The sequence below is a fragment of the Juglans regia genome, chromosome 3 (assembly GCF_001411555.2).
Source record: "Juglans regia cultivar Chandler chromosome 3, Walnut 2.0, whole genome shotgun sequence".
NCBI classification, from domain to species: Eukaryota; Viridiplantae; Streptophyta; class Magnoliopsida; order Fagales; family Juglandaceae; genus Juglans; species Juglans regia.
In genome coordinates this window covers 5,794,953-5,809,070 of record NC_049903.1, presented here as the reverse complement: position 1 = coordinate 5,809,070, position 14,118 = coordinate 5,794,953, and the positions used below count along the sequence as shown (strand labels likewise).

The 14,118-nt window shown below is 35.4% G+C and overlaps 2 protein-coding genes across 2 annotated transcripts; both read left to right on the top strand.

Moving 5' to 3' along the window:
• Positions 1-1,320: 1,320 nt before the first annotated feature.
• On the top strand, positions 1,321-2,570 carry LOC108984186 (protein E6-like). The gene has a single exon (XM_018956064.2). It carries the CDS (start codon positions 1,400-1,402, stop codon positions 2,270-2,272), a length of 873 nt encoding a protein of 290 aa, XP_018811609.1. The 5' UTR covers positions 1,321-1,399; the 3' UTR covers positions 2,273-2,570.
• An 8,060-nt stretch (positions 2,571-10,630) lies between these two features.
• On the top strand, positions 10,631-13,010 carry LOC108984173. Its single transcript, XM_018956039.2, has 3 exons — positions 10,631-10,690; positions 11,925-12,083; positions 12,593-13,010. Exons 1-3 carry the CDS (start codon positions 10,679-10,681, stop codon positions 12,854-12,856), a joined length of 435 nt encoding a protein of 144 aa, XP_018811584.1. The 5' UTR covers positions 10,631-10,678; the 3' UTR covers positions 12,857-13,010.
• Positions 13,011-14,118: the final 1,108 nt, after the last annotated feature.

The following is a 14,118-nucleotide window of genomic DNA, read 5'->3' as shown; positions in this document are numbered from 1 at the left end:
GTCCCACCCACTCCACAATCCACGCATTGTTGGTTTTCAAATTAGCTGGTTGAATTTCATTTTTCCAATTTTAAATTACATCATGTACTATCTAATTTAATATTAATAATATATATAACAAATATAAATATATATATATATATATATTTTTTTAAAGATCGCATGCACCCTAGCTAATTGGGTGATCCGGGATCCCAATGAGTGACCCAAATCAAACCACAATTTTCACTCAAGTCTGATCTAGCTAGCTAGCTAATTTTTACCCGATTATCTTAATTAGAGCTAGCTGCTAAATCATGAACACTTGTTTTCCCGAGAAAATAATGAACACCAATAGTGGTTAAGAACAAGAGATTGCGACCATAACGATGGACAGTAAGTCGGGCGAGTGGGATCCAGCTCGGTCGATAATCGGTAGATCATGCATGTATATATATGTTCTATCGTGTGTGCTTTCTATTGATCTGCATAAATTGTAGTACTCCAATCAGCTAATTAATATATATATGCTTAAGGGAAACGTACGTGTTGCTTTCTTTAATAGTATTTCCAATAATTTTTTGATCCTATCTTTTAAAATATATCATCAAAATCTACTTTTTTTATTTTATATATTAATTTTTATAATATACTATACATCAGTTTATCTACTTTTTATTTATATAATTTAAATATTATATTTTTTAATATATTTAAGTAGAGAAAGAAATAAATAAAGTGTACTTAGTGAAGAAAAAAATATAAAGTAGAGAAAGAAATGATTAATCAAGAATTTATACAAGTGTGTACAATGTCCCGTGATAGATGTAGAGGTGGTACTGTAGTAAACTGGATATTAGTGATAAAATACAAAATCTATTGAATGGACTATTTTGAACTATTCCCTTCAAATTTTACAAAAGCATGGATTTTAAATAACTATATATCCAACTTAATCCCCATGCAGTAAGTAATCGATAGTAATGAGTTTTGTTATAACTCATTTAAGGTTGGTTTGCTTACAAGGTACGAAATATACACATGATGTCAAGAAGCCGAATAAATAGTTAGCAGTACTCATTGGACATTCTGAGTAAAAACAGTACATAATTCTGTTTTTTTTCATAATGTTCTGCCAAAACAAGTTGTAATAGTATTTTTCTGTTTTTGTTAATTTTCTCTGATGAGACATAGTCAATTGGTAGGAAAGAGCTCGGTGCTAAAGTTCACCCGTTCAAGGGACCACAATGATCACAATTCCTCCGTCCATTTGCACCAAATGAGTGGAAAAAATTGGAGACAGAGAGAGAGAAAAGTCTCTATATATTGGACCATGACAAGCTCTTACTCATGACTAGCTCACTATACACTACTTGATCAGTTCATACAACACCTGCCATTTTTTTCTCTCTTGCCTGCCATGGCAGCTCCCTCTGCAAAACTCATCTCTTTTCTCTTCCTCATCACCCTCTCCTTCTCTGTGCAAATTTATGCTAGAGAAAGCCAGTTCTTCAGCAAAGTCACAAATGTCAACATCGCTGCCAAGGAAAAAACACCACTCCCCAAAAAAGAAGAAGCTACTTCTAGCGAACAAGAAGAGCAAGATCAGCCTGCCTTCATTCCGGACGCCCAAGGTGGCTACGGCCTCTACGGCCACGAATCTACGGAGCTCTCTCACACCCCCACCACCCTAACCAATGTCAATGCCGCACCCTACACCACCACCCCCACCAATATCCCCTACAAAACCCAGTTTACCAGTAACCCCACCAATGTCCCATACAAAAACGAGTTTGAGGACGAGGAATCCTTGAACAAGTACCTCAACGCCAACGACAACAAGAACAACTACTACAACGGTGCCAACCAGTACTACAACGACGAGAACAACAACAACTATTACAACAACAAGATCAAAAGCAACGGAGCCAACCAAAATGGCTTGGTTGACACAAGGCTAACGGAGAAAGAGTACACCACCACCACCATCACCACCACCACCCCCACGGCCAACGAGAACAACTACTACAGCGGTGCCAACCAGTACAGGCAAGGCATGAGCGACACGAGGTTTATGGAGAATGGCAAATACTATTACGACCTCAACAATGAGAATCTCAATTACAATCCTAACCAGTATGCAGGGAACTCAAGAGCTGTGAACCCAAGAAACGGGTACGGAAACAAGGTCTATTATGGCAACAGGGAGAACTCCTTTGAGAACAATAAATCCATGGAAGGGTACCAAAATGAGGAAGAGTTCCAAGAGGAGCAAGGCGAGTTCGTGCCGTGAGCTTGCCTAGCTGCCTCGACATAATTAAAGTGCAAGGACCGAGATTGGAATTTGGTTCTAGGCATATATCTTCACTCTGCATGCAATGGTGTTTTATACTACTTAATTATATATGGTTTGGTTGAAGAAAAAAAAAATTAGGTTAATTTACGCAGGGTTCTTAATGTTGATTTGTTGTCATGTTTCTGGGTTTGGATAGTACTCTTCATGCTTTGACAAGCTAAAGTATGAAAGCATAATTTTTCTTTTGCATGGTTATGATCAAGAACTAAATAATTATATGTATATTGCAATTTTAGTCACTCTTAATAATTAATTTGTCGCTTCTCCTGATCTCCTAGATAGCTAAAAGTATCAAATATCAATCCCCCCAAAAAGAGGCCAGGCAAGATATAAGAGAGAAAGCATGATGAGGGTGCGTCGTAGTTTCCAAATTGTGGTGGTCCCATAACCCAAACTTGCCTTCCATGCATAATCTAGCAAAAAACCATTTTGGTGAATGAAACATCTGATCAGGCCGGGATGGTACATTTCTGGGGCTTGGGACCAATTAGATTAGAGTTAATCCCACGGTCGAGGGCAGTATGGAAGTATATTACTAAGAAATTAAATATAATCAACTACAAACAAGGAAATTTCCTCCAGATCTTACACACTTATCATGATGTGACCCATTGCTGTAGTGTCCGCTATATATATAACCTTCATGTTCTAGACAAAGTGTTAATTTCATGTAGATCAAGTACTCCAAGTTCAGAGTTTTTATCGCTTTTGCCCATCCGACGCCTAGAACTATGTGTTCTTTCTTTAGGTGAGGCCAGTAAAGGTACTCCATTGTAGTCTACTGATGATGACATGCACCAAAATTTTTGGTGAGAGCCACGCGTATAATTGGCTATTCGATCCTCTAAATAATCAGAGATGACGATGTATACCACGTCGCGCCTATTGAATTAGAATGAACATGACCATACCAAACTTTGTCGAAGGCGGGGGAAGAAAAGAAAAGGTAAAGTGAAAGACGAATATAGAAAAGCAGATTGTATCGGCAGCGTTGAAAGGAGACTATAACTTTAGAAAGTTAATTAACGATAAGGTAAATGGCCACCGGATTAAGAAATTAATTAAAAAGGGAAACATTGAAGGCTGGTTCATTTAAGTGGTAGCTAATTCATCTACTTGTTTTACTTAATTCATTAAAAAAAAAGCTTACCTACTTCAATTCATCAAAGTCGTGATCAGCGCTACTTGAAACGACATGTTATTTTCCGATCGATTCCAGTACTACCGCTTTACCTTAAGAACATACGAAAACCCTCCTCGATCGATGATCGATCGTCTCTCTGATCTGATAATCTTCTACGTACAAATATATCCATTTAATTATATTTTTCCTCTTTTTAATCTTGGCCATCTCCTTTTTCCCCGATAAGGACAAATATTGAAGAAACCCTATTCCCACTTTTGGCTGTACCCTACTTTTAGTCTTTTAGAGGCAAATTTATTAATTAATTATCTCCATCGTCCATCCATATTCTCCCAGTACTGTTCTTAATTAGCCAGAACCCCCGGCCACTTCCACTAATTCAATGGCCGGGTTGATGGTTGGTTAACGACTAGTACTGGCACTAGGCTATATCGGGTAGGCCAGGACATTGACCAAGAAATCATTCAAGGTATAATAAAAATTATGATCATAAACTTTGAAAATGAGCAGCAATGCGGACTTCACTAATTGGGATATTGTTTTCCCCGTGACTGACGACTCATGACTTAATTAATATTTAATATGTTTGTTCATCAACTTGCTGGGCTAACATCGATCCAAGGTATATTGGCCAGCTTTTTTACTAGAAAAATCCTAGTCCAGAACCTCTTGGACTTTCTTGCTTGGTTTTGTTGTCGCGTAGGGTATTTTTAGGGATAGAGTCCCATGCATCACATCGACCGTACGTAAGACTATACATACATACATACACAAGTATATATATATATTATATATATATATATATATATAAAATATAGTCGACACCATTTTCTTTCCCCACCGAATGTTGAATATATAGTCAAAGGCTAGCTCTAGGCCATTTAGCACCGCGTAGGGTCATTGTATTTCGAGTTAATTATAAGGTCCATGAAATTGGACACGCATTATAAATACAGTAATGATCGCATATAATTGCATGCAGAAGCGCACAGTACTACTCATGATGCTGGGGATAGATATATAGAATGGGCAATAAGACGAAGAGGCATCTCTAGCTGCTAGGAGATATAATAGTAACGTAACTAATCATCACTACCATTCCCACCAACTTCTGTCCCCCTTCACTTTTCGTCATCTATCATATCTATTCATGTCCACCTCATAAACTTAATTAATCCATCACTTTTTCCTTAATGCTCGGGGGCAAAAAAGCTGGGGGGTGGGGGTTTTCTCTTACGCGTATTTACTACCTTTTGGGTCGTCCACTACCACTTTCGGTGTGAATATTAAAGATTCATATTTTCTAGGGTCAGTGATGTACGTACGAGATATTTTGGAAGGAAAAATAAACCCTACAGATCAGTATATCGGAGAGAGATACTTGGCCAGAGGGAGAGAGCTGGGAGTGTGCAACGATGATCTGACTGTACTTTATATCACAGAGAGGAGAGAAACTGAGAGGGGAAATAGAGATAGAGACGGGAGAGAAACGAAAGGGTTTTAAAACAGAACCTTATATCAAAACGAACCCTCTAACCTTATATCATCGTAATTTTATTTAAAAAATTTATTTTTTTAATATATATATTGGGGTGAACAGGCTTGGACCAGCTCCAGTCCTGTCCCTCGACACCCATATGCGTGCGGGGGGCCGTCTGCACTTCCACCCATCCCAGGCAGGGGCCGGACAGAAGAGGACCAACCGGCCAGATGCGGAGGTCCGCCGCCTATCCCTACTACATAGAAATTAAACTATTCTTGAGGAGAAGTGTGCAAAATGAGTTTTGTCCATTAATTTGGAGGGTTCAAGTCGCTTAATTTTCTAGAGATAGTCCAATATTGAACAACGTCCTCGGATGCTCGACATAAGTACGTACATGTAACTGGTTAATTTGTAGCTTTTTTATTTTAAATTATACGAACATCTTAAAATCCCATTTGATCATAGGTATATAATATTCGACAAATAAATTTCATTTAAATTTTATTAAATGAAAAATAATTTTTTATTGATGGTTGTCGAATATGATTATTTGGTTTTATTCCATCCAATGATGGGGGTTATATATATATATATATATACTGCTATCATATCTTGAATATATATCTATATATATATATATATAGATATATATTCAAGATATGATAGCAGTACTACATGATTGTAAGTGAATATGATTGAGGATCTAGCTGGTGGGTTTAGACTTACATATGAAGCGTTATAGATGAGCTGCATGCAGCATCTCAACCCATTGAGTGCACCTTACCAAACATTAATAATTAGACAAATGATCAGATCAGCCTTTTTAACTATTCAAGCCTATGACGCTAAGCCCTGTTTCAACACTAGCTAGCAGAATTGCCTACAACTTTGCTGATCTGATATTATACAAACAAGGCAGAGTCTCCAGGACTATGTCGGAGAATGGCATCCATGTAACACTTGACAGCCAGCCCTTGATGCAGATATCTAACGAAGTTGAGCTTCACATAATTAATCTTGCCCATGAATACAACACATGATACACACGTATTGTTGCGGACCTGTTTCGTATTTCTCATAACAATTTTCAGTAACCTCAACAGAAAGTAGGAGGGGTTGGGTGTGTTTAGGACACCTCTAATACCTAAGTCAGTATGTATTTTGAAAGAGAAAAAAATCTAATTATAAGCGATTATGCGTATTAATATGCATATCAATTTAATATGATTGATTAAAAAGTAAATTTTATTAAAAATAATATTAATTTAATTTTAAAATATAAAAATAATAATATTAATATACAGATTGATACACAAACTTACTTATATATAACAAAACTCTTTAAAAAAATATTTCAAGTATATAGAGTTCATAAGTACTTATGATCTCCAGCGTGTCCTTAATTTGACCTCTGTTTATACGAGCTAGTGTGTGACGAGAGAGCTTGACACGTGGCTTGACCTCCTTTAATCCTCATTGGGATGCGGATTATTAGGGCCCCAAATGAGCCATTATGCCGGGGTATTAATTAAGAGCTTTGCTACACAACTTCCACCACACTCCACACTCTATACTTTTTTAAATTTTTTAAATTTTTAATATTTTTTTAAAATTTTTTTTTTAGTTTATTCTTTTTAAATTATTTCAAATTTTTTATTTATTATTCATATAATAAATATTTAATAAAAGAAAAAAATAATAAAAATTAAAAATAATGTGGAGTGTGGAGGTTGTGTAAATAGTTAGAGGTTGAGTAGATTTTTTGATTAATTAATATCCAGGGTGTGTATTGTGCTACTCATTATTCTATCTTTTACATCATAAATTAATAATTAATGACAGTTGAAATTGAATTCCGTATTGACGTGTTGTGGCTGGTCATCCTTTCTTTATGGATCACGGGCCTTGGGCTCTCTATCCCGTGGGCCCATATCGATTGTGGGTTCGGCCCATTTTTTATGAGTCCTCGTATATAGGACAAAGATGTACCGAGTCAAATTTGGGATAAAATTAGGGGACTTTTTTCCCTTTTTTTATTTTTATTTATCTTTTTTCCCTTTTTTTTTTTTTTATTCTCTTTCTTTTGTTTTGAATAGTCTCGGGGGTTAACGTATTTCTACAACGCAGCCCTATATATATAGCTGCTTCAGTACGTAGGTGAGTCGTAATAACAACGAAACTAAGCCCTGCCATTGGCCATTGCGACTACTCAAGCCCAAGGATCTAGTAGCACTCCTCAAGCCCATTTTAGTGGCCCAGGCCAGACTGAAATGAAACACTTCTGATTTTAACTACAGTTGAAGGACCCTCAATTTGATTCAAGCCCAAGGGATTCGGAGCCCCCAAAAAAGAAAAATAGCAATCTACGTTTTTATGATTAATGTTATATATAATCATAAATTATGTAAAAATTATATATTTTTTTTAAAAAAGAATGGTTTATTATTAAAAAAATTAATTTTTTATATAAATTTTATATTTATTTACTTTTTTTTCAAAATGAGCACGGCTCTTATGCTATAAATATTATTTATCAACAAAATAAATGGTACAAAAGTATGCCAATTTAACATTCAGCATCATTATCATTAGATGAAAAGTGTAATCTCGGGTTCCAATTATCATAAGAGATCTATCATCTCTCACAATAATAAATGAAGGGTAAAAGTTGTCATTTTTATCTTTTGTAGAAGGAACGAACAATTTTCGTCTGGAAGAAATTGTAGAAAGAAAAATTATTTTTTCGAATCGATGTGTAGATAATATATAATATAATGATTACATCATATAATTTGATTTAAAAAAATTTTAAAATTTAAATCTTACATATCAAATAGTATAATTTAAATTATGAGAAAAGTGTGATCTAATTATCGATTTGAGAATAAAATAATTTTTATAAAAATTAGTGGAATAAATATATGAAATGATTTTTTCTTTTTTAAAAAAAAAACATGTCTAGAAAAATCAAAGATAAATAAAAGCGGGAGTGTCGTGTGGGTTGGGATTTTAAGAAGGGGATGGGGGCGGCATCGCAGGGCAGTCAAGAGTTAGCTAGCGACCAAACCTTCACTGTCCAACAAGACTTTTTCGTGTTTCACATTGACATGGTTAGCCGTTGGGAAAGGGCCATTCCACTTCTGCAACTAATCTATCTGACTTCGAAACTGATTTTTTAAGAGAAATGGTAGACGTAGTTATTGTGCATTTATTTTAAAAATAAATAAATATATATGAGATTTATATAAAAAAGAAAAAAAATTATTTTTTTAATAATAAATTTTATAAATTACTCATATTTTTATGTTCTTGGAAGGACCTCAATTTATCAAATACACAACAATAATCATTGATGATGAGAAGGCTGTGAATTGTCAGTTTCACCTTCACTGCAGAAAACTGATTATATCAGCCACTTACTGAGCTGGTGCATCCACGCCAGCACAGGATGGCGGACACCCACTTCCTTCCCTGCATTTCCTATCTTGGATTGTTCATCCAAGTTTCGATCCGAAAAATTCAGATAGACCTGGACCGAAATCCGGGTTTCAAACCAAAGATCGAGTCAGACCCGGGCCGAACACGGTTGAACCTTTTTTTTTTTCCTTCTTCTCTTTTGAATGCGTGCGTCGACATCATATATATTAATTCCAGTTCCGGCCTTTTATTCTCTGCTCCTAATTAGAATAAATCAGTATCAATGGAAGTGCTTCTTCCTCCAATGCACCTTCCACTGAATGTAACGGAATGCATGTAGTACTACTGTCATATACAAATTAGAAAAATAAGTGTTAGGTTATTTATTTTGATTTTTCAACGATTAAACTTTACAAATTAATGACCATCGCTTATAAACCACTCATCATATATAACCTTTTTTTCGGAATATCTGGAGGATTTTTTGGAATTGTACTCATCTTCTTGAAAATGAAATAAACTTGACTTTCGTAAGTATTTCCTGAATGTGGATTGAACCGTCCATGTGTGGTCTTTGTCGAGAGATTCCTTTGTCGATTGCTTGTGTGATCTTATGTAGTTTTATTTTTCATGAAGTTTTAAATGACAATTCTTGGCTTTGTTTCACTGACAACATCGAATTTGGGCAGAAGAGAATATGGCTGCACCCTCCCAGCCTACAAGAATTGGCCTTAAAAAAAAAAAGGTACCGGGTGTACCCTGGTTTTTTTCCCGGGCCTGAATCCGGTTCCGGATAAACAGTCCTATTCCTATCTTGTCTGAAGTGAGCTAGTGGCCAGCAGCGCGCATTTGATCGTTCAGTGACTTTAGTCAGCCTAAGTTTCAAGTACTACAACATACGACACAGAGTGTCAAAAGAGACATAAAAATGTGCACTTGTACATTTATCGTGGGTATTTGTTCAGTGTTCCTGCTTTAATCAAACACATCATCATGTTTTTATGTGAAAATCCAGATTCAGAGTAGTTGCTCTATGTTTTCCGGCCTGTTCACATGTTATAAAATTCTATCATCATATTGTTTATTGAATAACCAAGGTTGGCGTTAACCATTGTTTTGAACGTGAGGTGCGAGGAGCTTCGCGACAATTGATAGTGCTGGGATTCCCAATAGAGCCGTGCTATTAGCTATATACATGCACGGGAAGAATTTTACAAAAAAGAGAGATATTTTTGCTCTTCCATGCAACGCGATGTCCGTATCCCAATGATTTTGTATTATACAGAAGAGATAGTTACTGGTTTTTTCATACTTAAGGTTTTGGGCTTTGCCAGTACGAGTAAATGTTTTCTAAAAAAATTTTGGAGCATTTGTTGAAAAACATGTAATTATTTTTGTCTAACAACTAATGCATGCATGCCAACTGAAATTCGAAGACACGAAAATGATTTCATGTCAATGAGGTACCGTTCTGAAGTGAGTGAGGAAGAGCCTAAATTTGGATCAATGACAACCCATAAACTCCATTTGTTAAGCATTTTGGTATTGCTATAATTACCGATGCAGTCAGGACGGCTAGCACCATTGCCTTTGGGGTGCATACTAAAATTCCACATTTTAAGCTCATTTTGTTCCCAAGCAAGCAGGCAGGCATAAGGGAAGAGTCCATTGCAAGAAAACTCGGTGAAAATCACACCTTATCCTCTCAAATCATCCAGTATTTTGTAATTTGATCACCAAACTATTTATATTGTTACTTAAAATTTGATGCGTGCAGCTTAAAATTGTTCTAAAAGCAACAACAAGCGGTGCCACGTCACAGTTGAATTAAACCTGATCACCAATTAGTAATTAGTAAGATGTAGAAGGAATACCTGATCACCCTTCATGTTCCTAATAAATATTCTCTCTCTTAGTGGTCTTTATGATCCCACCTATTTGGTTTCTAGTTCTACACAGTTCTGAATGCCCAAAATCTAATCCCGCCAGCTGCATAATGAAATATCGTAAATAATCCACTTGATAGCCATTGATGTATGTGTCCATAATTAGATTTGAAATATGGCGGTAAACTAACGGTTAAACTGTTGTTGTATGTCTGAACGGTTGTAATTGTCAGTTGCTAATTAGAAAACGTTTTCAGAAGTTCTAAATGATATTTCAGGGTGAACATCCGGGTGGGACCCAAGCTAATAAAATGGTGTCCTACTTCACGAATCACGAAGGATATGAAAGTCTCCTAATTCTTCAATATTGGTGTCTCTTAAACGACATTTTCTTGCCCTTTCTTGTGGACGCCATGGTCGCAGAGGTGATGTTCATTCTTGGTACTCTTTTATGCTCAGAACAAGTAAATTTGGTGGTTTCTTGAATTTTCCTTCAGGGTTTGCTTCCTTTTTCTCTTCTGGGTATTATCATACACATTCGATTTTCATTGTTTGGATTGGATCGGAAGCGTAAGCTCTGTGCCTCTTTTTGTTCTGGTTTTACTCGATTGTCCTGTCCTGTTGGATTGTATTCCAAATGAAAGGCTACCCTGATTCTGCAGTCTTTTTTTATCAGGGAGGATTTCAAGTAGTTTTTGGTTGCGAATATGTTTTCTTTGCTGATGGGAATTACGAAATTGAAATGTGATTGTAGTACTAAATTTTGAATGTTTTGGAGATGTCTGCTCAGTAAGTGATCGAGTGAAATGCTTATATATACTTGGCATGTATGTATACTTCAAGACCACCAAAAAGCAATCATGTCAGTACTTCACTACTTCCTCTCTTTCATAATTTTCTGGTCATTAATCCTCCGGTCAGTTCGCTTTTCCCTTATTTTTTTCTAGTAATAACTTTCTATTGGTTGACCGAACAGTACTGTAAAACATTGATTGTTTGCACATGATGCAACCTTGTTATCCTTTTATAGTATTCTCAGGTGATTAGAAGATAATTTATGCTGTTGGCTAATTTCCGTTCACAAAAGGAGTGGAACTCTGATCGTTTTTGAACTTTTCTTGAAAATCCAACCGAACATAATGTGAGTAGCTGTAAGGGAGTTTGATTTCAGGCTTCAGCACCATGGCAACAAGCGGTCCTCTTGTGACAAACCAAAAACTGTGTTTTGACATTGTTTTCCTTTCATCCTGCAATATGCATGTATCTTTCATCCCTTGAAAAATGAATGTGTGAAAAAAAGGCTTTGCCCCGAGCATCTTTCTTTTTCGGATCTGCCATTTTAAGAGCAGTTTGCGATTAAAAACATTGGATTTTGTGAACCAAAAGTGCTTTGGTTTTTGCTCTCAAAAAGGAAGGAAAGGACTTCTTGCTTGTGTTGACAGCATTGGCATATGTTTCAGAACTGAAGTTTGTCTTTTAAGAAAACTAGAAAGTAGACCAAATCAAAGAAGGAGAAGATGACCGATTTTTCCACATTTCCCTAAAATCAGAGATACAAATTCTCTGTCCATCATCTGACCTGCTAATTTCTTATTTTCATCAAATTTTATTGACCGATTGTTCTGAAACTTGTATGAATCGATCATCACTGTTTTTCAGGAGCATGAGATACCCAATGGATGGCCTCTCGGGCTTGGGATTGTGAACATTAGACTTAGAGTCGTGCAGAGCTTACCGGCTGCTGGAATAGAGCCTCATTCTTTGCACATGCAATCATCCAGTTTCTCTTCATTCTCATCCTCCAACCTTGATACTGAGGTAACCCAAACTCTTTAACCAGCTTTTTTCTTACATATGCTTGTGCATGCATGTGTGAATACTTAGTTTTAACTCTTATCCAAACTAAAGTTTTCTATTGAAATTTAATAATGAATGTTCAACCAACCTGATCACGAGAAGAGTTTACAGACAATTGTAGAAATTGATGAAGAATAATTCTCTTTGATTCATACATGGGGAGAACCTTGCTTTTTCTTCAAGGAGGGATATCACTGTCATCACCAGAGCTGGAGTTTCGGCCTCTATGGCAGTTCGCATCTTCATTGGACATGTAACATTAGGATTGTGAAAGCAACTAAAACATCCCTGATAAGAACATTAATTATCTTTCCAGAACTATCTCAAATTAAAGAAGTCAATATGTAAAATGTATAATGTTGATTCCTGAGGCACCATAGGCATTTCGGATATATATATACAAGCTTCTCCCACTTCCCTAATAATACTGTGTTGGTGCTGCATGCTTCTTCTACTGCGAGATAAACCAGTCCACAGCATCCTTCTTTCAAGATCAAAGTGTGTCGCTGGGTCGGCTAATTGGACTTAGACCAGGTGAAAGAAGAAGCTTATACATGCCAAAATCAATCCCTTTCAAAGACCATGATACGATATCTAAAAGGGATGCACCATGTGATGTCCCTAGAGGAGGAGGACAAAGAGTGCTGGATATTTTACAAGGAATTTGCATACCTTTACTAACTGGTGCGCTAGAAAAGATTAGCCGAAGTAAGAGCAAGTCAAGAAAGTCATGATGATGTTGTGGATGGCAGGGCCAATTATCACATGTTTGTTTGTGACATGCAAGGGAAATAAACTTCCACGACATGGATCAGTGTTGCTGTTGATTTGTATCTAGAAGAGCTCTCATTTTAATTAATTTTACAAATGAAAATTGCTTTTCATTAATCTTTTAAGTGTTTTCGTTTCATCATATCTTCTAATGTAGCAGCATCAAGTAATTGATAGATAAATTAAAGATAACAAACTTAAGGCAGATTGAACTTCCTAAGCAAATGCTCATTTATTTTGCGAAGATATTCGAATTTGGCTTGTTGAAATAAGATGTAAGATTAAATTTAGCATATTTAATTCTTTCCTATTTTTCTTTTAACCTCAAAAAGTTATAATGCTTGAGTTGTAGTTAATTTTAAATAATAAAAAAATAGCATCTAGATATAATTTAATGGTAATGACATTGTAATTACTCTCAATATTTAATAAATTCATCGGGTTAACTTTTAGGCTCTCATATACAAATTTAATGACAAATAGAAAGTATTGTCTAAATTATAGAATAAAAATATTATTTGCTATACTTACTTACTCTTATCTTACGGTAATTATATAATATATGATTCACAAATTTGTAAATTTGTTATTTTATAAAATAAAAATTAATTTAATGATCAATGTACTATATTCATTTCAGTATCATAAAAGTAAGGATTAATGCTAAGTACAAATCTCAAATAGATAAGTCTCACACAAGTCTTTTATAAAAAAATAGATCCTACTAATAAAAAATAATTTTTTTGTACAAGCCTTAAATTAACATTCTTCATACAAGTCATTGTAAAAAAAAAGGTAGATCATATCTAATAAAAGCGTAAAAATTTTATTTTTAATTTATAGGATCCATTTTTTTTTATAAAAAATTTGTATAAAAGTTGTTTTAAAAAGTAAATGAGAGGAAAAAATAGTTGACCACATCACTAATCACAAAATGCCACATTCTCGTACGAGCATACACACACAAACACAAAACTGGCTAGAGAGAAGTCAGAGCTTCTCTATCTAGGAGGTGGATAATATTTCTGCACTTATTGTTGCTTAGCTATTAATATTACACACTTACTTACACTCATCGATCTCTTCAACCTAAACGAGCATTCTGATGGACATGGAATCTCTAATCTCACAAACGGAAGCTCTCTCATAGAGTGATATGAATCTTCAACCTGCTCCAGAATCTGCAAAAGCAAACTCAGACAAAATCCTGATAGGAAGGTTAGTA

What these genes read in the sequence shown, in the direction of transcription:
- LOC108984186 (XM_018956064.2), top strand. Translation starts at nt 1,400, where the DNA reads ATGGCAGCTCCCTCTGCAAAACTCATCTCTTTTCTCTTCCTCATCACC.
- LOC108984173 (XM_018956039.2), top strand. An exon ending in CCTCCAACCTTGATACTGAG is followed by an intron (nt 12,084 to 12,592) that starts GTAACCCAAACT and finishes GAGATAAACCAG; the next exon opens with TCCACAGCATCCTTCTTTCA.